At 34.1% G+C, this 26,080-nt stretch overlaps 1 protein-coding gene across 8 annotated transcripts in view; it reads left to right on the forward strand.

The window, feature by feature from the left end:
• The first annotated feature begins 559 nt into the window (after window positions 1-559).
• Window positions 560-26,080, forward strand: part of ADGRL3 (adhesion G protein-coupled receptor L3) — a 572,691-nt gene continuing 547,170 nt past the window's right edge. For all 8 annotated transcript variants that reach the window (XM_068975496.1, XM_068975495.1, XM_068975497.1 and 5 more), the window contains exons 1-2: window positions 560-614; window positions 20,396-20,599. In XM_068975496.1, coding sequence (XP_068831597.1) covers window positions 560-614; window positions 20,396-20,599 — 259 coding nt within the window. The remainder of the gene's footprint in view (window positions 615-20,395; window positions 20,600-26,080) is intronic.

Consider the following 26,080-nt stretch of genomic DNA (forward strand, 5'->3'; position numbering starts at 1 on the left):
TTTTGTTTATACATATAGTAATCATAATGAATGATTTTTTTTCTATTATTAGTAAAAATTATACTTGTGGATAATATTTACCCTGAGTAAACACCAAATGTTTAAATGTATTGATAAATTGTACAAATTAATTATTATACTAATGAGTATAGTTTATTTATATTAATTTGTTCAGTGAGACTGAATTATTTGTGTCAGTTTGGGGGTTGGGAAATAAACACTGTGGTAATGCATAAGTTAATAATGTCTTTTAGGTTACTTACTTATTTTTATGTATGATGTGTGTATTCATTACAATGAGGAAGGGAGGAGGTGTACAGATGTTCTTGTCAGCAAGGAAACTTTCAAGGAAATGATAAAACCTATATTTGATAACTTTTTTTTTTCTTGTTTGCAGGATTCTGAATTGGGTATTGGTGTTTCTGTTTTGAAGAATATTTCTTTTTGAGCTGTTTTGTTTTTAATCATCCATCTTGGGATACAGAAAAAGAATCAGAGACACTTATTTTAAGTTTAGAATACTCACTCCTGAGGCACCCTCACTGCCGAGCTCACGACCATGTGGCCATCACAGCTACTAGTCTTCATGATGCTCTTAGCACCGATAATTCATGGTAAGACTTTTAATTATATTTTTCTGTGACACTTAATACTGTCTCAATAATTTACATTAGATCCTTTATTTTAAATTTTTGTGCTATGATTTTGCAGTTTTTGCCTACCATGTAATAATAGCTGTAAGTAATGTACTTTAAGCTGTAATAAATAGAATGCTGAGTTTTATTTCTTAAAATACCATTTAAAATGTGTATTTAACCAAACTATTTTTTTACTTTCATGTTTGATTATTTTTATCACCCTTAAAGAGTATCATTTGAATTATTAACTATCATTTATTATGAACTTAATTGACCTATTTTACTAAGTAAAATAGCTTTTAATATAGTAAATGCCCTTTGAAAGAAATCACTCCAAAATTCTACTTTCCTGAACCCAGTAATTATTTGCTTCTGAGTGTTTAGTACCCTGCTCAATCCTTAACACACAAAATTAAATTGAAACCTGTCGTTAAGGCAGAATTGTGATATCCCTTTTAACTAGAAAAGAGACAAAAGGCATTATCAAAACAGTATCAACATAAGGAAAAATGTATTTTTCCTGAAACATGCTAATATACTCATGAAAGACTGTATACATTGTTCATTTAGACATCTTGGTACTTATAGCATGAGTATGACAGTTAAGAAATGCTATCTTCCTTTGCAAATTTTTATAAAACATCTAATGAGTCAATAAATAAGCAAAACAAATTCTGTACCACTTAGAATAATATTTATTTAATCCCTCTAAAAATTGCCAGATTAAAGTCTATCCATATGCTACTTTTTCCCAATTTAAAGTTTTCTACTGATTATCATTGATTTTGCCCTTAAATGAAAATGGCATAATACAGTCACTGTTGCATATGTTAATGATAATTATAGCAAAGAAAAAAGGACACAGCTGTACTTGCCACTGCTTAGGAGGTCTCAGAGTATTATAGTTTAGCAGGCAACTGAAATGACTTTTTAGCCTCCTTGGCTCATTTTTGGTTTTTAATTGACTATAGAAATCTATTGTAGTTTTTCAGTGATGCAGTTCTTAATTTGACTCATTCATATGTTTTAACATGAATTGCATTCTACTGTCATTATAAAAACAGGATAAAAATCACCTGTCTTGACATTTTCCCTAAAATTTCCCTGCTTGCACAGGTTTATTTCTAACAAATTGCTATGAGAGAATGCTTTTTTAAAAAATAAAAGTAAAGTTATACCACCATCTCATTTTAAACAATGTAAAATTGTTAAATATTTCAAAATTTTCCCTTAATTCTTATACTGATGAGACATTCACATACTTGGGCATGTATGACACTGTGATATGGGACAGTATAGGAATTACGTTCCTTTAAACAAATGCTTTTCTAATTGTCAGTGTACCTAAAGATTATTCCACTTAGCCTTTTGATTTTCTGAAAATGTATCACTTGTAAGGTTATTTGAAGATTAAATAAATAGGATGTGTAAAAAATCTAGCACATAACATGACTGATATTAAGTGATTGAACATGTTAGTTTCCTTCATCATACTATCTACCCTTCCAGTATATTTTTGTTCCAGTAAATTGTAATGGCTAAGAATTAGCTTACCCTGAGAGCTTCTTCATTTGATACTGATATTCAAGAAAAAAAACTCTAAATATATATACAATTCATGTTTACAAAGTCAGTCTAAAATTGTACTATTAGAGCAAGGTAGGTTAAAAATAGCAGAAATACACATTGTAAGAAAACCTTTCTGTTCAGAGGTGTAGTTTCTGGTCTCCTAAACCTGACACCTACTTTGTATCTTATGGGTCCCAAAGATCACTGAGCCTTACACCATGATTCTTGAGTTGAGACCTGTATTGAACAAGCATACAGAAACACACATATAATCTCTTCAAGTAACTAATAACTATTTAAAAACTAATAGAGAAAATATTGACTCTGGTATATAAAAATGTATAAAATATTTTGACTAAAAAACTAAAATAATGTTTTCATTTTCTGTGAACTTCTTTATATCATCCTATGCATATCAGGCTAAACAATATAGAAACTTTCCACTTAAAAACTTTATTCTTATTACCTTGTGTAAGTATTTTAAAATTTTTCACCAGAGAAAATGCAAGTCAGTTTTGATTGCCTTCTATGGAAGGCTTTCTCCATTGCCTTGTGGTGCCACTTCAGACTTGTAAATGAAGGGCTCCATGTCAGCAGATTTTTTGAGTTCAGCTTGCTCATAAACAGAAAGTGTGTGTGCCTTTGATCAACGCAGAAATATAATAGTATTAGACATTTTTGGAGTCCCCACCAGTCTTGGCTTGAAGGAATACCATATAGCTTGAAACCTGAGAGGACTGAAATAAAATAGATGTCTTAGTAATAGAAGTTCTTTATATCCAAAACATCCCTGGATAGTATGTCCTTGCCTACTAGCTATATTTCTTCTCCTGATCAGAGAGACTTAACTTTTCTGGATATGACCCAAATTTCTGGCCTTTTCTCCAGAGTAAATAATAGTAATGACTACTTCCCTGGTGGCTCAGACAATAAAGAATCCGCCTGCAATGCAGGAGACCTGGGTTTGAGACCTAGATTGAGGAGATCACCTGGAGAAGGGAATGTCTACCCACTCCAGTATTCTTGCCTGAAGAATTCCAAGAACAGTGGAGCCTGGCATGTTACAGTCCTTAGGGTCACAAAGAGTTGGATATGACGGAGTGACAAGGACATAGTGATTCAATAGCCATAAACTTTAAATGTGTTGGTACAGTTAATTATCACAGCATTCTCATGGGTTTAATATTACTTATTATTATCATCATTACCATTAATTTTTTATAGTGAAAGTATTGGGGTACCAAGTGACCAAACAACTTGAGTAAAGTTGCACATGAGACCCCGAGAGGTCTTAAAATGAAGGATTTATCTTCTTGAGCTCTGATTTTAACTGCCAATAAATAATCAGTTCCTGTTAAAGCCATTCATCCCTGTAGAAAATTCCACATCAGCTCTCCTGGTTCTTGTGAACAGGCGAGGTAAAAAGATAGATTTCTGCCTCTTCCATGTTCTGGGCATAGACTGACCGGGCTTTGAAGTCTTAACAGATCTGAGATAAAATTTCAGCTCTACTGCCTACAAGTTCTGTAACAGTTACTTGGTAAATTAGTTAACAAATAACATTTATCATAGACTTTGAGTCAGATGACTGTGCTAGCTACTAAAGCTATGGTAATGAACAAGGGATTCTTAATTCTTCCCTCAAGTTTATAGTAACTTAGAAATTTGTAAGCCTGCTTTTTATCTGTAAGAACAAACACTTACTCCATGTAGGATTATTTTAAGAAATGAATGATATACACATAGTTCCTAACATAGTGCTTGGCACTCAGTTAATCTTATTTCTGTTTTATTTTCCTACCCCTAATTACTTTGAAATAGAGCTAAACCTCTCAGCATTAGGTAAGGAAGATATACAATTATCCTTATTCTTATCCTGAGAATTGAAGTCTTTTGCTACTAAAATCTCAACATTTTGATTTTACCAGAACATTTTAATACTAGTATCTAAACAAAATTATTGTCAAACTGATTATATATATCAGACATATATAAAGACAATATATAATTGTCAGTATATTATATTATAGTATATAATTGTCAGTGGTAGTAGTATGTAATTGCCAGTGATGCATTTTTTGCATGATTTCTGCGTGGGTAAAATTATAAACTAAGCTAAATAATTAATTCTGAATAATATTTACATTAGTTGAGTAATCGCCCACATCATCCTAGAGAGTCTGGCCAGTATTTTTTATAGGAAAATAAAGTTAATTAGTATATCCACATTTTGTGTATATTTATATATATATATATATACAAATTTAAACTTAAGAAATGTCTCTGGTTCTGTGTTTATCTGTCCATATTTTATGTCTCTGTGTACCTCTGTATTTCTATTTTTCTGTTTTCCATGACTGTGTCTCCTTCCTGTATAACCATAAAATCCTTATCTATAATGCAATGAGACCTGGCAGAAGTAAAGAGAAGTACTGAAAGCAGATGGCCAGTTCTTTGGTGTTAACTAATGTAGTGTTGCATGAAGATAAAAGACTTTTTTGTTCTAATGATGTGGTTGGGAGCAAGGGAAAAGAGAGGGATCAGAGAACAAAAATCCAGTGATAACATGAGCACCTGGGAGTCATCCTGACTGGCGGTAAAACAATATCATGGTTCAGTATAGGACCCACACTAGGAGATCTGTCCTTGGGAGGGATGCCACCCAAGCCATAATGGGTTGGGAGTTGAGAAGGTGATTGCCATGCTCAAATATTTTAACTGCATCTTATGTTAATTAAACCATACTTAGCAAGTGTATCACAATGATAGAGATAGAAAACAGGGTCATTGTAGCTTATTGTGTGTAAAAGGAAACAGTATTTTTAGTGTTATCTTTGCAGAAAAAAGTAGAATTTAAAAAATTCTTTCACGAGCCACCATATATGTACTTTTTTGCCCAAGTCTATTTTGTGTCGGTAAAATTGCATGTGTAGTTATATATTAGTGAACTTTAAAGCTAACAAATTAATTATTATAAACAGTTCTTAGCAAGGAGAAAACAATGATCAGACACATATATCTTGTACTATTATGTTTTTATGTAATTCATTTTATTATTAATCTATTTTTAGTTATAGTATCATTTAATGTGTCAATAATTTAAAATAATAATTCAATAATATGTGAAGTTTGAGGAAGTACCAAATTATATTTTACCACAGAAAATATTACCATATAATTTTTTTTATGAAGTCATGTTTTATTAATGGTGAAAAAGGTAGGTTGACTTCTAAGCTCTGCTTTGCTATTTTTTTTCTTTTCTAGAAATTAATCATCCTTTAAATGTTTACAATGCTTGCCAGCCTAGATAATTTGTAATACTTGCAGTAATATCACTATCTGTATGGTCAAATATGTTATACTGAGAAATCTTTGTCATCATCATGATACATGAGATTATTGAGAACACATCCAATAGCATCTGTTAATACATTAGCCACTTGGTACTTAAATTCAAAATAAATATTAATATATATTTCAAAAGTTAACTATGCAGTCTCTAATACAACAGTATGTACTACCAATATGTACACCTGACAGCTTTCCTTTGTAAGAATGTGTTTAGGAGCCTTCCCTATGCATTCAGTATGCAGTTTGGCAATTGGAAAATAGTTTTATTTTGCCTTTGCATCTGCAAAATATGTTATGTGTGAATTTTATCGTAGTGACACTCCTCTACAAGTAACAAATGAGCACTTTGAGAGCAAAGTAGCGTTTTCTATCTTCAGATTTTATGTACTGTGACTGTTTTGAGGGTATAGAATCATGCATTATTTTTCGTGCTTCTTGGCTTTGGGGTAGACTGATTATACTAGGATGGTCGTTGTGCACTTGATGTTGAATAAATTTCAAGTAGTTTGATATGTAATATATAAGTATCTAATTATCTGTCTCCCTCTTCTTTGCATTGCTATTTTCATTCTCAATGTAAGAATAGTGCTCTTACATTTATAATTTCATGTAAATAGCCATAGGACATTTTTCATACAATTATTTCCTGCATGCAGATTGGAAAATAATTGCTTAATGACCAATCAAAAAATTGAAATGCAATAGGAAAGATCTCATCATGAAAATAAGATGCTATATATCAATGTTATATTATGATCTGTTTTGACAGTTTAGCATAAGGCCCTGTTGAAAACTAGGGTTAAGTCATTCTCTAATTTATTTCAGATTTTTTTTTTTTTTTTTTACTTCCTATCATTCTTTTTTTTTTTTTCACTTTTTTTTATTAAATTTTAAAATCTTTAATTCTTACATTACATTTTTATTTTATTTGAATCTATGTTTCTTTACCATCATAGCAGAACTAGTTTCTTTTAATATAAAAACTTGTCTTTGTATCAGAAAAACTGTGTATGAATGATTTGACCAAAGGAGTTAGGTTAGGTTAGCTAAGGATTTGCAAGACAAATATGCTGGTTGTATTTCCAAAAGTAATGGATATACACCTTCAAACAAAACTAGGCTCTCACAGTGACACTTGATAAACTTTCTGTGTTTATTTGATCTATACACACTATAGTTTGTGGTGATATGAATGTCATGAAGTAAAGGTTATAGCTTGATAAAGTATAAGAACATAGTCTCATATATTTCTTTGTCATTACCAGTGTCACCTATTTTATTGTCTAAGTAATCCTCAAACAAATTTAAATCAGAAGGCAAAAATTCAATAGTCCCATGACCTGGTGGTACAATTAATACTAATGGTTAGATATTTTTTGCAGTCGGGCAAGTGCTTATTTGTTAAAAGTGGAATAACTTTAGAAATAAAAGTTGTATCTTTAATACTGATTTCACCTTAAAATGACATTTCTAGCCCTTCACTAAAGTTTAAAAAATTATGATAGCATGTTATATGAAGGAATCATTGTTTATCTAAACATATATTATTGGCTCAGCTTTGAAGGTCATTGATACATTACAGTTATAAATCGCAGTATAAGGGAACATGGTTGTATATAAAATTTGACTGTATCTTTGTACCCATAGAAGAAAATCTCTTGATAATATGGAAAGTAAAAGAATGACTCATTTTTGATTAATTCACAACTATCTAAAATAAATGGTCATAAAAGATCAAAACAGCCTTGCTTATTATCACCACCATTTGTTTAAAATAATTCCACAAGTTTTGGCTACTATAATAATCAACAAATGTAAATAAGAATAAATATTCAAATATTAATATTTAATTGTTATTTGCAGGTAGATTATGATGCATTCAGAAAATAATATAATAACTTTCTCAGAATCAATGAAAGCACTAAGTTCAAGTTTATGATTCATACATGCATATATGATTACATCACAGTGGAAATGAAATGCCTGAATTACTTAGGAAATATAGGAGGAACTAAATTAAACCTAGGAGAAGAAAACTGTGAAACTTACTGTGAATTGTAAAATAACACACCCAATATACCATGTTCCTGAATAAAAAAAGACTAGGAACAGGAAAATTGTAAGTTATTTCCCAGTTAATTTTTATGTATGTTCACACAACTGCTTTCAGAGTACTGATGTGAGCTTTTCCATGTAGAAATTTAATAAAATTATTCTAAAATATATATTGATATATATAGAATATTAAGCAAAAGTTTACAAAAGTGAAAAGAGTAATAGGTAGATATAAATTTAACATATATATTATGAAAGAACAGTAATTAAGATATAATATCAAAATTAGGGTAATTGATCAATTGTGAAAATGAGATTCCTTAAAAATCACTGCATTCTATATTTGTATTATAATTTTCAAGGAATGACTCCTCAGAAAATCAAATATCTAAGACAAAAAAAGAGTCAAATAAGGATCAAATCAACTGTGTGTGTATGTGTTTCCAATTATATATTATGGAACTTCTAGAAAAAGACTTCCTTGAGTTGCCTACTTTAATTTCCATTCTTACTGTATTAGAATGTAATGTAAACTTTGGCTGTGGTCACGGTAGAATTCAAAATGAATAATAGCTTCTAGAGAATATATTCTTGTTCACCAAACGTTTCAAGAAAGGTAAATATTTCTGGTTGGGCAGTATATGTGTGTGTGTGTGTGTGTGTGTGTGTGGGTGTGGGTGTGTTTGTGTGTGCGTGTGCATGTCTCTGTGTTTGAAGGACAGAGGGTATGCCATTCTCTTGTTCTCACAGTTATTTATAAACTCAGTCTATTAATGGCACAAGAGTTCCAATATCTTTCTGAGACTCATTGTCATTCCTCTCCACAGAAGGAAGAAGAGTATTGGGAGGATTCCAGTGGGAGTTTCTTATATGGATATGCTTGGAAATAGAGCACATTACTTTTGTTTCCACTTCCATTAATTAAAACTGTGCCTCATAGCCACACCGATAAATAAGTCTGAAAATTGTGGTCCTCTTGTGATGAAGGAAGAAGAAAATATTTATAAAATATATTGTAGTTTTTTAAAAAACTAGATTTGATGCATCAATATCTTTTTTAATGTATAAATGGGTACTTAAAATATCTTTCTTGAGATATATTTCACATACCACAAAATTTAGTTCAGTTGATTTTAGTGTTTGCATAGTTGTGCACCTTTTAGAATGGAATTAGTCCTCCAAAAAGAAATCCTATATCCATTAATAGTCACATCCATCTTTCCCTTGGGAAGACCCCGTCCCTGACCATCAGTAATCAATGTCTCTATGCATTTCCCTATTGTAGACATTGCAACTTGCTTCTTTCATTTAGCATATTTTAAAAATATATCTATACCATGGCATGTATCAGTAGTTCTTATTTTATTTCCAGGTAGCCTGTTGTATAAATATACCACATTATATTTATCAGTGGATGGAAATTTAGATTATTCCCTACTTTTTGGCTATTCTGTATAATGTGGTTATGAAAATTCATGCATAAATTTTTGTGTGGACGTTTTCACTTTTCTTGGGTATAAACCTAGGAGTGGACTTGCTGAGTCACATGACTACTATATGTAACATTTTGAAAAAGTGCTAAACTACTTTCCAAAGTGGTTGCACAGTTATACGTTGCAAACATTCTTGCGTTCTCAACTATATTTGTTACTGTCTTTTTTCTTTTAATCAATCTGGTCAAAATGAAGTAGTATCTTGTGGTACTTTTTTTATTTTTTTGCTACTCAGTAGTTTCTTTTTGGTGATCTATTTTAGATATAGTAGTTTGTACATGTCAATTCTAAACTCCCAATCTTGACTTAACATTTCTCTATGGCATAATCTTGAGCCCATTTTTGTGTACTTGGTTATTTGCATATTTTACTTGAAGAAATATTATTTAATCATTTCTTAATTTTTATTTTTCATTTCTAAGTATTCTTTATATAAATATATTTTTTGTAAAAAGATCACAGGGTACCATTGTTACAGTACACTTGGATTTAAGAAATCTTTAGATTGCATTTTCTAAGAGGTTTTTTGCTTGGATTTGCCCACTTACATCTCAGCTATTTTAAATTCACTTTGAAATCATATATCATTTGTCTAGCCCCATTCCACCTTCTTTTTTACTTATGAATTTGTGTCCTAAAAATAGTTCATTAACTTGTTTTTTTTTTATGATTGCAAAAACTTCTAATTGACAATTATTGTAACTTTATTCTGATATGTGAATTGTATAGTGGTGAATGATACACAGAATAGTTAGGTAATTCATTGGATTCTTCTAGTCAGTTTCCAATTACTCCTCCTTAAGAAAATGCTAAAGAACATTAAGCTTTAATTGTGATGACCAAAAGCGTTTCTATTTTTGTTCTAGTCTGAATTCTTCTACCAGATTCAGAAAGTCCTCTTTTTTACATTTTTTTTGTATCTTTGCTCAAATTATAAACAGTGCATCTTTTATTTCCATAGACTTATTTTCTCTGGTATGTTCTACAAACAACTCAATGCCTCTTTAAATCTCAAGAAAGTTATGCAATTTGTTGTGTCTGTCAAATCTACGCATGTTACTTAGTATCCTTTGGACTCACTCATATCATATCTTTAAACAAACAGAAAAAGACGAGAAATGGAAAAGGACTTGAAGTATTGTTTGGAAAGAATCCTAGTCAACTTGCACTATTTCAGCCCATTGGACTTTTCTGAAATATTACTATTTCGGGAGAAAAGATTAGGACATATAGATAATGATTTATAAATGTTACTACTGAACAGCTGTTACATTTTTAAGAAACCCTGAATAATGGAAGATGTCCTATTTAGAAAGTATTGCTTACATGAAGCCCAGAAACTGAAGTTTATAGTATTATTCAATTTAAACTGCTTTGAAATTCTAATTTGCATGGTTCTATTGAATGAAGTGAAAAGATTTCAGGCCTTAGAATCTAATTCCAATTCTGTTACTGCTAAGAAACATGACCTTAACCAATTTGAATCACAGTTTCCTTGTTTTTTATAAGGGTAATTAGGCCTACTTTGTTGTAGTATGAGGATTAAGTAAAATAATGTATAGAAAGGCCTTAGCACCAAGCTTCACACATTTAATCTTGGGAAAATGTGGTCATTAAAACATACCTTCAGGAATTAGACCTAAAAACCAAATGACCTGGATAGTTAGCAAATTTTAAAATACTACAGTCTTGGGTCACTTACTTTCCATAGTGTTTTTCAAAGACTGCATTGTATATTCTTAACCCCCAAATGTGACAGTTTCTCTAATTATGAGTCTACACATTTGTACACACATTCCATCATTATATTCAGGACTCACCCATTGGACTGTAACTAAGTCTTTAATGAGTTACTAATGAACATCTTAAGCTTAGATAAGCAAGAAAAGAAAAAAAGTTTGAGCATTTTGAAAAACTATTCATAGTTAAGCCTGTTGCTTTTAATTAGGCTATAAGCCCAGTGAAATTTCCTGTCTTTACTCATCTTCCCAGGTTTGAAGAAATTGAATAATAAGTGACAGATGTACCCTCCCTTTGATATTATTAATGTAATGTGAAGTAAAAAGGGATAAATACATTGAGCTAAAATAGAGAAATCATTGTTTGATTAAACACAAAGATAATATACAAATTCAAAATAGTATTTTTCAATGATTTATTTTTTTTCTTAGACTCTGATGACTTTAAAACCAGTTAATTTTGTTGTTGAATTAGAAAATAACAGATGTCATGAGGAAAAAAGATCCAGGCATGATTATACCTTGTAGATTAAAAAAAAAATCCTCTATATGGATGAAAGAACAAACAGCTTTTACGTATTACTGCTTCTTTCCAAGCTGTTAGAGATACTGTGAAAGTAGTGATCACAGACACTACCTGAATTAGATCAGGACTATTATTTTCTGTAGCTCTTGTTATAAATCAACCATGGTGGTGACTGTTTAGCAATGATCCATTTTAAAAATTCCTTTTGATAGTGAAGTTAGTGAAACCATTCAGACCTTAAGGGCACATGATTAAATAATGAAGAGAGATAATACATAAAATTCAAAGCAACAGGCTGGCATGATGCTCACTCCAGGGAGCACTCATATTTGCTTAAAAGAAACCCTTTTATATTAGTCACAGTGGCTCAGGACAGTGGGAAGAGCTGAGATAGCCCAGATGTTTTATGGGTTACACACTGTTGTTAGAGGCAGGCTTGACATCGTGCCTCCACACACAAATTAAAAATCAGCATGTCAATTTTTAAAAGTAAGTGCCCAATAATAATCACACTCCCTCTATATATATCATAATATAAAAACATAGTCAGTTGTTTTGACCTGTGAGCCTGTTAACATGTCTGCTTTCTTGTGAACCAGCATGTAGGCATTCATTTTGTATATGTACTGAGGATGGAGTTGATTGGTAAAAGTTCCTTATTATTTGAAAAATAATACCAAAAACATTTTCATTCTTCTCAACTACCTTCAGAAATGCCAGTTATGATTAGCTTAGGATGGGGAGAAAGCACTCACTAACAAGACAGATCTCTGTCAAAATATGTATAATTTTTACTGTTTTCTTCCCCCTATATGTCAAGTACAGGTGTCAATGGGATTAAGGTAAAGTGCCTCATTACTATAGTTATAAAGATTTTCAAAGAAATTATTTAGAACATTGTGAAGGCACATTTTCTATACCATTAAAATGTTAACATTCTTTAAGAGGAGAGTAGAGGGAGGGAAATTAAAGGAATATTTATATTCTCCAAAGAATAAACTCCTGATTTATACTTTTGTTATCATGAATTGAAATCTGTTTGTATTATGTTTACAAAGAGACAGTTATGATATTTTATTTAATTTAAATGAAAATAATGTGCTTTCAAGAGCTGATTTTTTTTACAAATTTGTATCAGTACCAGAATTTTATTCTCTGCTTATTCATTTTAACAAATATTTGAGATATTTTTATTGCAGTATTTCAGTGCAAGCAACCATTACAGTGAGCCACAATTTTTCTTTTATTTTTAGAACATAGAAGATGTCATGGTTGAAAGACAATTAAAAATAATCTTTTAATGTTGTTTCTATTGTTTTTTTAACACTGGGAACTTAATTTCCCTTTAGCTTTATTCATAACAGGTGTTTGCTTTTTCCACTAGTCTCAGGATATCTTATGTTGCTTTCAGAACTTGAACTTTCAGTCTTTTGATGAAAGTTTAAAACATTTGAATGTGTTTTATTTTCCTATAACAAGCTCTGTTTTAGAAAAGAGCAAGAAACTCTGTTTGAAAGGAAAGTTGCATATACACATAGAGCATATGAACACTACATAAGACAAGCATTAGAAGAATCTGTTGAGTTAAATAATATACGCATATACTCTAAAAGTTGCTTTATCATATACAGGTAGAAAAGTCATCACTTCTGAGCCATTTCTTCTAAGATCCAGAATTAAATCAGAATTTTCTCTGTATTAGAACTCCCATGATGTAGTTTCTACCTGGTAGTTTCTACCTTAGTCAGGTAGAAGTGGAACGTTTATGACAATTGTTAGAGATTACTTCTTTGTTGTTAAATTGCTAAGTCATATCCGATTCTTTGCCACCCTGTGGACAGCAGCACCACAGGCTTTCCTGTCCTTTACCATCTCCCAGAGTTTGCTCAGATTCATGTCCCATCAGTCAGTGAAGATATCTAACCATTTCATCCCCTGCAGCCCTCTTCTCTTTTGCCTTCAATCTTTCCCAACATCAGGGTCTCCAGTGAGTCAGTTCTTCACATCAGGTGGCCAAAGTATCTGAGCTTCAGCTACAACATCAGTCCTTCCAATGAATATTCAGGGTTGATTTCCTTTAGGATTGACTGGTTTGATTTCTTTACAGTCCAAGGTACTCTCAAGAGTCAAGGGACTCTCTGGCACCACAATTTGCAATCATCAATTATTTGGTGCTCAGCCTTTCTTATGGTCTGAGTCTTATATACATACATGACTACTGGAAAGATCATAGGTTTAACTGTATGGACCTTTGTCAGCAAGGTGATGTCTTTACTTTTTAGGTTTGTTATAGCTTTCTTTTTCCAATGAGTCAACTCTTCGCATGAGATGGCCAAAGTACTGAACTGAACTGACTGATAGCTTTCCTTCCAGGGATCAGGTGTCTTTTAATTTCATGGCTGCACTCACCATCCACAATCATTTTGGAGTCCAAGGAAATAAAATCTGTTACAGCTTCCACTTATTCCCCATCCATTTGTCACGAAGTGATGGAACTAGATGCTGTGATCTTAGTTTTTTGAATGTTGGGTTTTAAGGCAGCTTTTTCACTCTCCTCTTTCCCCCTCATCATTAGGCTCTTTAGTTCTCTTCACTCTCTGCCATTAGACTGGTATCATCTGCATATTGGAGTTTGTGGCTCTTTCTCCTGGCAGTCTTGATTATAGCTTTTGATTCATTCAGCCTGGCATTTTACATGATGTACCCTAAATATAAGTTAAATGAACAGGGTGACACTACAACCTTTTCTTATTCCTTTCCCAATTTTGAATCAGTCTGTTATTCCATTAAGGTTCCAACTTTTGCTTCTTGACCTGCATACAGATTTCTCAGGTGGCAGGTAAGGTGAGCAGGCAGGTAAGTTCTCATATTCTTATCTTTTTAAGAATTTTCCAGTTTGTTGTGATCCACACAGTCAGTGGCTTTAGCATAGTCAATGAACCTGAAGTAGATGTTTTTCTGGAATTTGCTTGCTTTGTCTATTGCCCAACAAATGTTGGCAATTTGATCTCCGGTTCCTCTGCCTTTTCTAAATCCAGTTTGTACATATGGAAGTTCTCAGTTCACATAGTGGTGAAGCCTAGCTTGAAGGATTTTGAGAATAACCTTACTAGCATACAAAATGAGTGCAATTGTACCCAGCCTATAAGGTAATTTTGCAGCTGTCATACTTACTTTAGGAAGAAATCAGGAAAGAAGTAATTTGTTAATATAGCCAAGACGAAGGCGATGGTAGAAAGGTAGAGTCTTTCAGGTGTGCATAAAGAAGCACAAAAAATGGGAAATGACTTAAAAAAAAAGAAATAATAGCAATCATATCTCTCCCTCTCCTCCTTTTTTCCTTCCTGCTTCCTCCCTCCTCTTCTACCCTGTCTCTATGGATAGATAGATAGATATACATATGGCACTAAATTGGATTAGATATTTTGTATCACTCAGTCATTTTTTGTTAACAAGAATTTCAATATAATTTGTAGCATTTATGTAGCATGTTGCCATTGCTGCTGCTGCTGCTGCTGCTAGGTCGCTTCAGTCGTGTCTGACTCTGTGCGACCCCATAGACGGCAGCCCATGAGGCTCCCTGGTCCCTGGGATTCTCCAGGCAAGAACACTGGAGTGGGTTAGTTGAACACTTTTTCACACAATAGCTCAGTGACTACTCATAGCAACTCTTTGAATCATACATAGTCGTATCATTAATTCTAAGAGGCACAAATAAACTTGGAACTGTCAATCTAATGATTCAGTGACATTTCAATAGGTATTAGACAAGAAACTCAAATCAAAATCCCTTAACAAGCTCTTAGAGGCTTCTTCCAAAGTATTTTAATAACCTATTGAGAATCACCTTATTTTGTAGACCTGTGATTTTAATTAGAAATAAACCAATCAGAGCAGCATATGTTACTAGAAGAATGAACTAGAAATAAAAGAGGAAAAGGAAAGAAGTAAAGTTTGTAAAGTTTGATTTAAGGAAAGCAATATTGTATTTGCTTAAATCTTGGAAATTAAAAGACAAATATTTGAATACAGGTGTCTTCTAGAAGTAGATTAATGTGTTTTGCACATAGCCTATTTGCATTGAATTTAGACAGTGGGTGGAGAATGCCATAGTATAGATATCACATATTTCTCAACATGAAGAAGGATTTGCTTCTTCATATGTAATTGGGTGGGTGGCTCAAGAACAGAGTGAATTTGTAGTCACAGTCTCCTCATATGAAACTTAGTGATTTTTAGCAGGGATAATCTTAGAGTTATTATCTATTGTGTGAGTTGAATGGTTCTTCCCAGACTTGAGATTGCATATTTTTAATAGAATGCCAGACATATAACTGCAATATATATCTTGAAGACTTAGTTTTATAATAGCTTCAGGAAGAAAAATTAGATTTATATTTATAACTCAAATATTTCCCCAGAATTTATACAATACCTTAAGGATAACATATATACTAATTTTTAAAACTAAAATTAAGATTTTAGCTCTGTTCTAAGAATATTAGAGATACCAAGGGAACATTTCATGCAAAGATGGGCTCTATAAAGGACAGAAATGGTAGGGACCTAACAGAAGCAGAAGATATTAAAAAGAGGTGGCGAAAATACACAGAAGAACTGTACAAAAAACATCTTCACAAGCCAGATAATCACGATGGTGTGATCACTCACCTAGAGCCAGACATCCTTAAAGTCAGGTGGGCCTTAGGAAGCATTACTACGAACAAAGCTAGTGGAGGTGATGGAATTCCAGTTGAGCTATTCCAAATCCTAAAAGATGATGCTATAGAAGTGCTGCACTCAATATGCCAGCAAATTTGAAAAACTCAGCAGTGGCCACAGGACTGGAAAAGGTCAGTTTCCATTCCAATTCCAAAGAAAGGCAATGCCAAAGAATGCTCCAACTACTGCACAATTGCACTCATCTCACACACTAGTAAAGTAATGCTCAAAATTCTCCAAGCCAAGCTTCAGCAATACATGAACCATGAACTTCCAGATGTTCAAGCTGGTTTTAGAAAAGGCAGAAGAGCCAGAGGTCAAATTGCCAACATCCGCTGGATCATGGAAAAAGCAAGAGAGTTCCAGAAAAACATCTATTTCTGCTTTATTGACTATGCCAAATATTTGACTGTGTGGATCACAATAAACTGTGGAAAATTCTGAAAGAGATGAGAATACCAGACCACCTGACCTGCCTCTTGAGAAATCTGTATGCAGCTCAGGAAGCAGCAGTTAGAACTGGACATGGAACAACAGACTGGTTCCAAATAGGAAAAGAAGTACATCAAGGCTGCGACTGTCCCCCTGCTTATTTAACTTATATGCAGAGTACATCATGAGAAATGCTGGGCTGGGAGAAGCACAAGCTGGAATCAAGATTGCCGGGAGAAATATCAGTAACCTCAGCTATGCAGATAACACCACCCTAATGGCAGAAAGTGAAGAGGAACTAAAGAGCCTCTTGATGAAAGTGAAAGAGGAGAGTGAAAAAGTTGGCTTAAAGCTCAACATTCAGAAAACTAAGATCATGGCATCTGGTCCCATCACTTCATGGCAAATAGAGGTTGAAACAGTGGAAACAGTGACAGACTTTATTTTGGGGGGCTCCAAAATCATTGCAGATGTTGACTGCAGCCATGAAATTAAAATACTCTTACTCCTTGAAAGGAAAGTTATAACCAGCATAGACAGAATATTAAAAAGCAGAGGCATTACTTTGTCAACAAAGCTCCATCTACTCAAAGCTATGGTTTTTCCAGTAATCATGTTTCAATGTGAATGTTGGACTCCAAAGAAAGCTGAGAGCTGATGAATTGATGCTTTTGAGCTGTGGTGTTGGAGAAGACTCTTGAGAGTCCCTTGGACACCAAGAAGATCCAACCAGTCCATCCTAAAGGAGATCAGTCCTGGGTGTTCATTGGAAGGAGTGATGTTAAAGGTGAAACTCCAATACTTTGGCCACCTGATGTGAGTAGCTGCCTCATTTGAAAAGACCCTGATGTCTGGAAAGACTGAGGTCAGGAGAAGTGGACGACAGAGGATGAGATGGTTGGATGGCATCACCGACTCAATAGTCATGGGTTTGGGTGGACTCCAGGAGTTGGTGATGGACAGGGAGGCCTGGCGTGCTGCGGTTCATGGGGTCACAAAGAGTCTGACATGACTGAGCTGAACTGAACAGACTTCGTCCATGTGGGCCACATTACAGCCTCTCCACTTTTGCTGCTAGTGGTGACTCAGATTCCTTTGTTGAGATGGTCAATTTAAAGATTAGTTTGATCTATTCACCCATAAGATACTCTGGCTTCATGGAACACCTTGCAATTCATAGTATTTTTGTGCTTCTCCATCTTACCACATGAAATAATTTTATTATCTGATCCAAACCCATTCTTTATAGGTCCCCAGACCTTGCTTTCTAGTAGTTTTAGCAGTCTTATTTCTTGTTCAAGCTGAGATTCTTTCATTTAATGCAGACACTCATGCTTTTCAACTGATAGTGATTCCATTCCACATGCATTTTCAATCAGTTAGTTTTCTGCCTACTCTAGCAATTTACCTTTCCTGAAATAATTGATCTCTAGTTCCATTGTTATGTCTTTTTCCCTTTCCTACCCTAGTCCTTTTTTCCCTAGAAGCTCTATTCAGTATTCTAACCAAGTGGCTGGTTGTTCCCAAACTAGACTCCTTACCCTGGTTTACAATGCCAATAATCTGGCTGTTGCTCACCTCTCTGACCTCAGTCCAGAACATTCTTCTCCCAGTCTACTGTACAAGTTTCATTGGTCATTGTGATAATTCTTGATCAGCCCAAGGCGGTTCCAGATTGAGGCCTTTGGAGTGCTCTTTACTCCTGATTTTTTATGACTAGCAACTTCTAATTTTGCTTCCATATGTAAATCTGTAAAAATCTAAACATAGTAGAATTTATTATTCTATTTAAACTTTCTGTGGATTACTCATATCTATATATTAAAATTATTACTATATTTGCATGTTTTCTGTCTCCCACACAAGAATGGGTTATTCATTAAAGTAGGTATATGATCTCTCTTTTTCACTAAAATCTCCAGCGCCTAGAAAAGGACTTGACATATAATTGCAACTCAAAACATATCTGTTGAATGAATGAACAAGTAAACGCATGCTCCATCATTCCAGATCTTCTTGTTAATTTGGCAATATCTCTTAACTTTATTATAACTGAAGCTTGAAGGATACATAATAGCTTCATAATCTTTTCCTAATTTCCTTCCATAGACCATAGATATTTTAGAGAAAATATACTTGTACATGTTTATGTGGCCTGACCTGGTGGCTCAGCAGTAAAGAATTTGCCCCCAGGGCAAGAGACATGGGTTTAACCCCTGGGTCAGAAAGATCCCCTGGAGAAGGAAATGGCAACCCACTCTAGTGTTCTTGCCTAGGAAATCCCATGGACAGAGGAGCCTGTTGGGTTACAGTCCATAGGATCACAAAGGATCAGACATGATTGAGCAATTGAGCACGCACATATTCATGTAAAAATAATTTAAGAAATAGTCACATTGTCAACCTGGGTACAAGGAGAATGATATTTTGGAAGTTGAAAGATTGGAAAAGATGTCACTGGAAGTGATTTTTTAGATATTTTAATTTTTGTCACAGCTGTATTTGGCCTTAAAACTTGTTACGTCTTTTGATTCCTTTTCATTCACACAAACTGTCAAAATAGCATTCAGATTACCTTTTGGCTAGATATTTTAGTGTACATACATTATAATGAGTTTAAATAAAAATTTGTTTTAGGGTGGTGCCTTAAAGATATATTTTAAACTTTGTCATTGTGGATGGATTGTTTGACAAATTTCTTAATATCATTTTTGGTTTTTATAAGAGCTATATCATTTGTCATGAGTTGGAGGAGAATGTGTTTGTCACTCTTAATTTTCAAATACTTTAGACACCAAGAGATTGTAGCACTACTGTATAAGCTTCTAGCATTAGAAAGATGATTATAAAATTCTCTTTATCAGATTTCTTAGTTTCTCTCCTGACTGTTGAATATAGCATCATTATCATGTTTTTAATATGCATGTTATAATATGTTAAAATAGTTGTGTAATGCAAAATTGTTTTCCTTGTAAAGTCTTTTTCTTTCTCTTAGCAGGAACATTATCATTATCACTCCTATTTATTACACTAGTTGCAATTAGTATAGAAAAGTATATCTGTACCAATTCACACACACACAAAAAGAACTCCTGTACTTAAACTGTTGTTTTTCATAGCATAAAATGTATGACTGTTCTGTGAATATTAAAAAATAGTCATGTGTGTGTAATTTTATTTTTTCATTATTGTCTTAGTCTTCCATATTTATCCATTTATGTAATATGTACCATTTGTGAGTAAAATCACTGTGTATATATATATGGCAAAAAATGTATGTATATATTTTTCGTCCTAATGTCTATCACAAACCTTAATACAGCATCTTTCCAAAAATGTTAAATAACCTGAAACATAAAAAGAAATATAAAACAATCCATGTAACAATTCAACAAACAAAATTAATAAAAATACTTTCTGAAAGTTTCTTCACCCATTATTATATCAAGCTTTTTGTGTGTAAATATATAATTCAATAACCAATATTTTCATTGACACAGACATGAGTGCCCATAAATTAGAACAGAAGGCAGTGAATCTATAACAAATATAATCTATATTTTTTTCAGGTAGCTTTTTCTGCTTTTGATAATTTTAGTTAATTTTCTAATCGTTTTTAGGAGTTAGGATGAGGTTTTTGGCTTACTTAAGATGGTGATTAACTAGGACAGAGTTACACAGTCCATATCACACTAGCAACCAGGAGATGTGAGCTCCTTAGCTCCAAGGTTGCCTGTGGGGCCTGGGGTGGTGGAGTCCACGGCCTAGGGCCCGCAGCAGAGAGCAGCCTTGGGAATAGCCCCAGCAGGGCTCCTCTGAGGCCGGCCTGAGCTAAGCGGAGTCTGATGGTGCGCCCTGCGGTCCCCGCAGGTGGCAAGCACAGTGAGCGACATCCAGCCCTTGCTTCTCCTCTGCGACATGCTGAGCGCGGCCCAGGAGGCGCTCTACCTCCCAGACATCTCCTTCAGCAGCCAGCTGCGGAGCGCGCCACTGCTCATCGCGGACCAGGGCCCCGTGGAGCTACCAGAGGAGTTCGTGGTCCAGGTGCCCATGGAGCTCAGATCTCAGCCCAAGGTGCGGCCAGCGGTGGGGAGAGAGGGCTGGGGGTGGCTGGGTAGGGGCCCCTGGGAAGCTCGTTCCCAGGCAGTGCCCCAAATGTGTCTTCTCATAGAACTCTGCATTCACTCATTATGGCCGATGTTTGCACCAAGTGAGATACCGACATGTTGAACAATGCATGCTTGTTCTATTTTAGAACCTCATCGCTGTTTGAAAATGTTTGACTTTAAATTTCTGATTCGGTTTGAAATATTTTCACTGGAAGTTTAAAATTACTCTTAGTGACCATGTCAATGGTTGTAAATTTGAATGGTTGTAAAAGACGCATTTTAACATTTCCGATCATCTGTTTGAAAAAATATTCCCATCAATGGAAACTGGAAAGATTTTTGAGGAGATTATGGTGAAAACATCTTGGTTAGGAATTGTGTGTAGTCATTTAAAGAATCCATCCTGATAGGAAAGTGATGGTTGCAGAGGCAACCAAATTTTTTAATGGAAATGTTGGAAAGTGCTTTATTTTTATTATTGTCTCTTCAGTTAGCAAGTACAGTGTGAGACACCCAGCCTTTGAAGTTCCAACGAGGAAAATTATATAATATTTTTAGAAAATTCAGTTTTATTCTTTTCCTCAGTACTATATATATATATATATATATATATATATATTATCTTTACATAATATTTAGGCAATAGAGTTTTTTTTCTTTTCACTCATCAAACTTTATGAAGATACTCTTATCTCTCTAATTTCCCTCAGGGAACATACTATGTATAATGAATATAAAATAATATATACAAATATTATATAGTACTTATGTGCATATAATACACTATTTATATTAATACTTTATTTATAATTTTCTATGTGTCTGCAACATGAAAAAGGTTGAGAAACATTTGGCAGGTGGAACCATGAGTATCAAGCTTTATCCCAAAATACACTCACATCTCCTACACCATGATTTAATAATACAGGAAATACTGTCTAAGGAACCTGAAATGCCACTATATTAACTGAGCTTATCTTCTGAGCACCATTACAGAACTCTCTGGTAAAATACATTGGAATACTGTATTTTAGTTCAGGGACTAAGGGTTATTCATCACCTCTTTATCAATTTGAGATTTAAGAGACCTGTGATATTTAAACCTAATTCTTCAATTACTTCAGGCACATAGAGTAAGTGTGTGGTGATGCTGGCACTCACAGTGGCTCTTTCCACTCAATCACATATTTTAATCAGTGGCCTAGAGTCTTTCAATTCAGATTAGCACTACTTCCCTGATAGTGATGATTGGGGGTCAGTGGTGGGAGCTTTGTGCATATATTTCTACAGAAGCACATAGAATTGACTCCAGTGTTTTCGGAAAAATCAGGGAAAAGGTATAATAAATATTCTTTAAGAATTCATTTTTTTTTCTTTTCTGTTTTGTATTATCATTTTAAATCTGAAATTCTCTAAATTGGGTACAGTTATATTTTTCACAAAATGTGCTTTAGCAATCAGAAAGTTTTCATCATGACATTGGCTTTTGATTTATATTATGAAACAGTAACACTAAATTAATGTTTTTTTTGATTTGCTCAAATACATATGTGTTCATCACAATTTCTAGTGCTAGTAAAGAAGAAATCTAGAAATGAATTTTACTTTTTGAGATGTTATAAATGTTTAAATCAGCAACTGTAACAGAAACACAGAAACACACCAACACCTGCTGGCAATTCAAAATAGCAGTCAATTAGCATAAGTTTTTTCCTATAGTACTTTTACTAATATGTTGGTAAGCTTTATAGCTTAATAAGATTTTTCTGTATTACTAGCTTTTACATTTTGCCATGTGTGTGTCAGGTTACATTGTAGTAAGGAGATTAAGTCACATTTTTCTATCTATTTACAAATAGGGAAATTGAATTATATTCTATTTTGGGCAAAGACAAAAATGAGAGTATCAGGAAACCTTTACTTGATCTTATAAATGAACACTGAGATAAATATCATGTGATTTAAAAGGAGCCTAGGTTATTATGTTAATCTGCTATGATGAGGTAATACTTTCTGAAAGTCACTTTTGTGCAAAAGTAATTTTATCAGTCAGAGAGCAACTAAAGGTCATCTTTGAAAGCTCTCTATAGAAAGAATAAAGAAGATGAAGTAAATATTACAGGGGCATAATCTTTATTGATATGGAAAATAGTACATACAGCTAGAACACATGAACTGGTATTAAATATGAAATTAAAATAAGAGATATTACATTAGTTTGAGCTCTTCAAACTGAAAAGACATGAAAGAATTCAAACTGGAAAATGTCAATGAACTCCAGCTTCCTCCCTTCTTCTACCTGCCTTTCTAAAAGAAAAACAATAGTCTGTTATAGAAACAAGATATTTTAAGATACAGAAAACTCAGAAAAATATAAATAGTAAAGCTTGATATTAATGCAGTCTTTGATTGGAGTACAACATTGTTATTACTTTAAAAAAGTTAACCTCTGTTTGTTCTGTAGATAGCCAAAGGAGCAAATAGAAACCCAACAAACCCAGCCTTCATAACATAACAAAAACCCTTTTATTTGTTTGAAATTAAACTTTGCCCTTTTTTCCCCTTTATATTCATTTGATTCCAGATAGCTAATAGCATTTCTTGAGAGTTAACGAGTGTTTGGATTCACAGGAATTAGGACTTCACAGTAGAGCAGCAAAGCATAAAGAATTAAAAAACATTGTTCTCAGAAGACATTTTTCTCTTTAGCATATTAAGGCAGAAGGATGTCTGAGGGCAGATTGCATGGTTAATGACTAGATATCAAGAGTTTTCCTTGAAGCTGAAGGAATGTTAATGTGTTTTTTATCAGCATTTTCCTTGCTTTAATTGTGATTTTCATGCAGAAGCATAAAAAGTTCGTTGAGATGATCTACAAATAAGCTTCCTGCAAGCCACACGTATAGTGTGCAGGGTTCATACAAGTGTTCTCTCGGAGTACAGCTGAAGCATTTCAATCCTGAGAGGTTATAAAAACTCTAGGAGTCTGTGATTATTTTTAAACTTACTTTTTGCGGAAGTCAAAATGCTTTTCAATGTGGTTTGTGTAGTCTCTCAGTCTCTTGAGGAATTACATCCACTTCTGCCATCACTATTTTTTTTTTTCCATTTTCTCCCATTCTTTCGTCCATCTTATTATGTTTATAGATGGTAATTCTTTCATGCTAATTAAACTATATTTGATTTTTTTCCTTTTTTAAATATAAATATTTATTTTAATTGGAGGTTAATTACTTTATAATATTATATTGGTTTTGCCATACATCAACATGAATCCACCAAAGATTTTTTTTTTATTGCTTTAAACACAAGTTAGTCTTTAAATTAGTCTGCTGCTGCTGCTGCTAAGTCACTTCAGTCATATCCGACTCTGTGCAACCCCACAGATGGCAGCCTACCAGGCTCTGCCATCCCTGGGATTCTCCAGGCAAGCACACTGGAGTGGGCTGCCATTTCCTTCTCCAATTAAATTAGTCTGAATACTGGTAATTCCTTCATTCATTCTTGCCTTCACTATGTTTTCCTCTTTCGATTGTTCATAGATGCATGCTGGGCCTTGCTCTAAAGTGGCAGGAAGGCAGAGATGGAGAACTAACAAACTTTAATGGTATTGGGAGATAAAAATAATACATTGTGACAAAAGTTTGGTAGAGGATATCTCTTCCTTGCACCCAAAGAGTCAAGAGATTTGTTTGTAAAGTATTTGTAAAGAGATTTGTTTGTAACGTATGCTTTTGTATATGTGTGTGTGTGCATTTGATGGTAGGTGCTACCTGTAGGAGCAGTGTTTTAGGAATTCATAATTCTGACTTCCCTGGTGGTCCAGTGGTTAAGAATCTGCCTTGCAATGAAGGGAACACTGGTTTGATCCCAGGTTGGGGAAGATCCCACACGCCGCGAAGCAACTAAGCACACATGCCATGACAATTGAACCCATGGGCCAGAACCCTTGAACTGCAGGAAGAGAAGCCACCACAGTGAGAAGCCCTCACAATGCAACTAGAGAGTAGCCAAAGAGCTTGCTCGCTGCAAGTAGAGAAAGTGAAAGTGAAGTCGCTCAGTCGTGTCTGACTCTTTGCGACCCCATGGACTGTAGCCTATCAGGCTCCTCCATCCATGGGATTCTCCAGGCAAGAATACTGGAGTGGGTTGCCATTTCTTCAGGAGATCTTCCCAACCCAGGGATTGAACCTGGGTCTCCCACATTGTAGGCAGATGCTTTACCATCTAAGCCAACAGGATGTCAAGTAGAGAAAGTCGAAGAGCAAAATTAAGATGGAGCACAGCCAGTAAATTAATAATTAATTAATTTTTTAAAAAAACAATTCTTATGGAAATCTAAGGACTATTAAGCACTGGACCTTGGTTATCAGTAAATGATACCAGGGAATTTTTTTTTCCCCCAATAGGCCGAGTTCCTCTTTGATTCTTCTCTAGCTTTCTGACAGCTTTCTTTGCTCATTTACATTGTAAATGACTGCCTGCCTGAATTATATACCACTGCCCTTAGCAATAGCACTAACCACCAACTGGTACTTGTCTTACCTTTTAGTTTGAATTTCCAAAAAGAACATTTAATCCTCAATGGTTAGGCCTGATTAAACCCCTGATTTAATTATTCATGTCACTGGCCATCTTAGGATGTAGGGCCACATAGAAGCAGTTTTGTAGTAAAGAGGAAATACTGAGACCCTATTACAAAACTGAGTATAAAGTCCTATGGTACACATAAGGAGAGTATCAACTCAGTTTTGGAAGACTGGAAAAGATGCTCTTGAAGAAACATGACATTTAACCTGGGATCTGACAGCCAAATAGTAGATAACCCAGTATAGAGGTAGAATAAGAAAGAAACTATTAATTTTTAAAGAAATGGTATCAGACCACCTTACCTATCTCCTAAAAAACCTATATGGAGATTATGAAGCAACAGCTAGACCCAGACGTGGAATAACTGGTTCAAAATTGGGAAAGGAGTACAACAAGGCTATATATTGCCATCCTGCTTATTTAATTTATATGCAGAGTCCATCATGTGAAATGCCAGGCTAGATGAATCACAAGCTGGAATCAAATTTGCGGGGAGAAGTATCAACCTTAGATACTCAAATGATACCATTCTCATGGTAGAATGTGAAGAGGAACTAAAAAGTCTCTCAATGAGGATAAAAGAGGAAGCTTGAAACTCAGCATTCAGAAAACTAATGGCATCTGGTCTCATCACTTTATGGCAAACAGAAGAAGAAAGTGTAAGCAGTGACAGATTTTCTTTTTTGGGGGTCCAGACGATTGAGCGACTTGACTTTCACTTTTCACTTTCATGCATTGGAGAAGGAAATGGCAACCCACTCGTGTTCTTACCTGGAGAATCCCAGGGATGGCGGAGCCTGGTGGGCTGCCGTCCATGGGGTTACACAGAGTCGGACACGACTGAAGCGACTTAGCA

This window comes from Capricornis sumatraensis, chromosome 7 (genome assembly GCF_032405125.1).
Source record: "Capricornis sumatraensis isolate serow.1 chromosome 7, serow.2, whole genome shotgun sequence".
Lineage (NCBI taxonomy): Eukaryota > Metazoa > Chordata > Mammalia > Artiodactyla > Bovidae > Capricornis > Capricornis sumatraensis.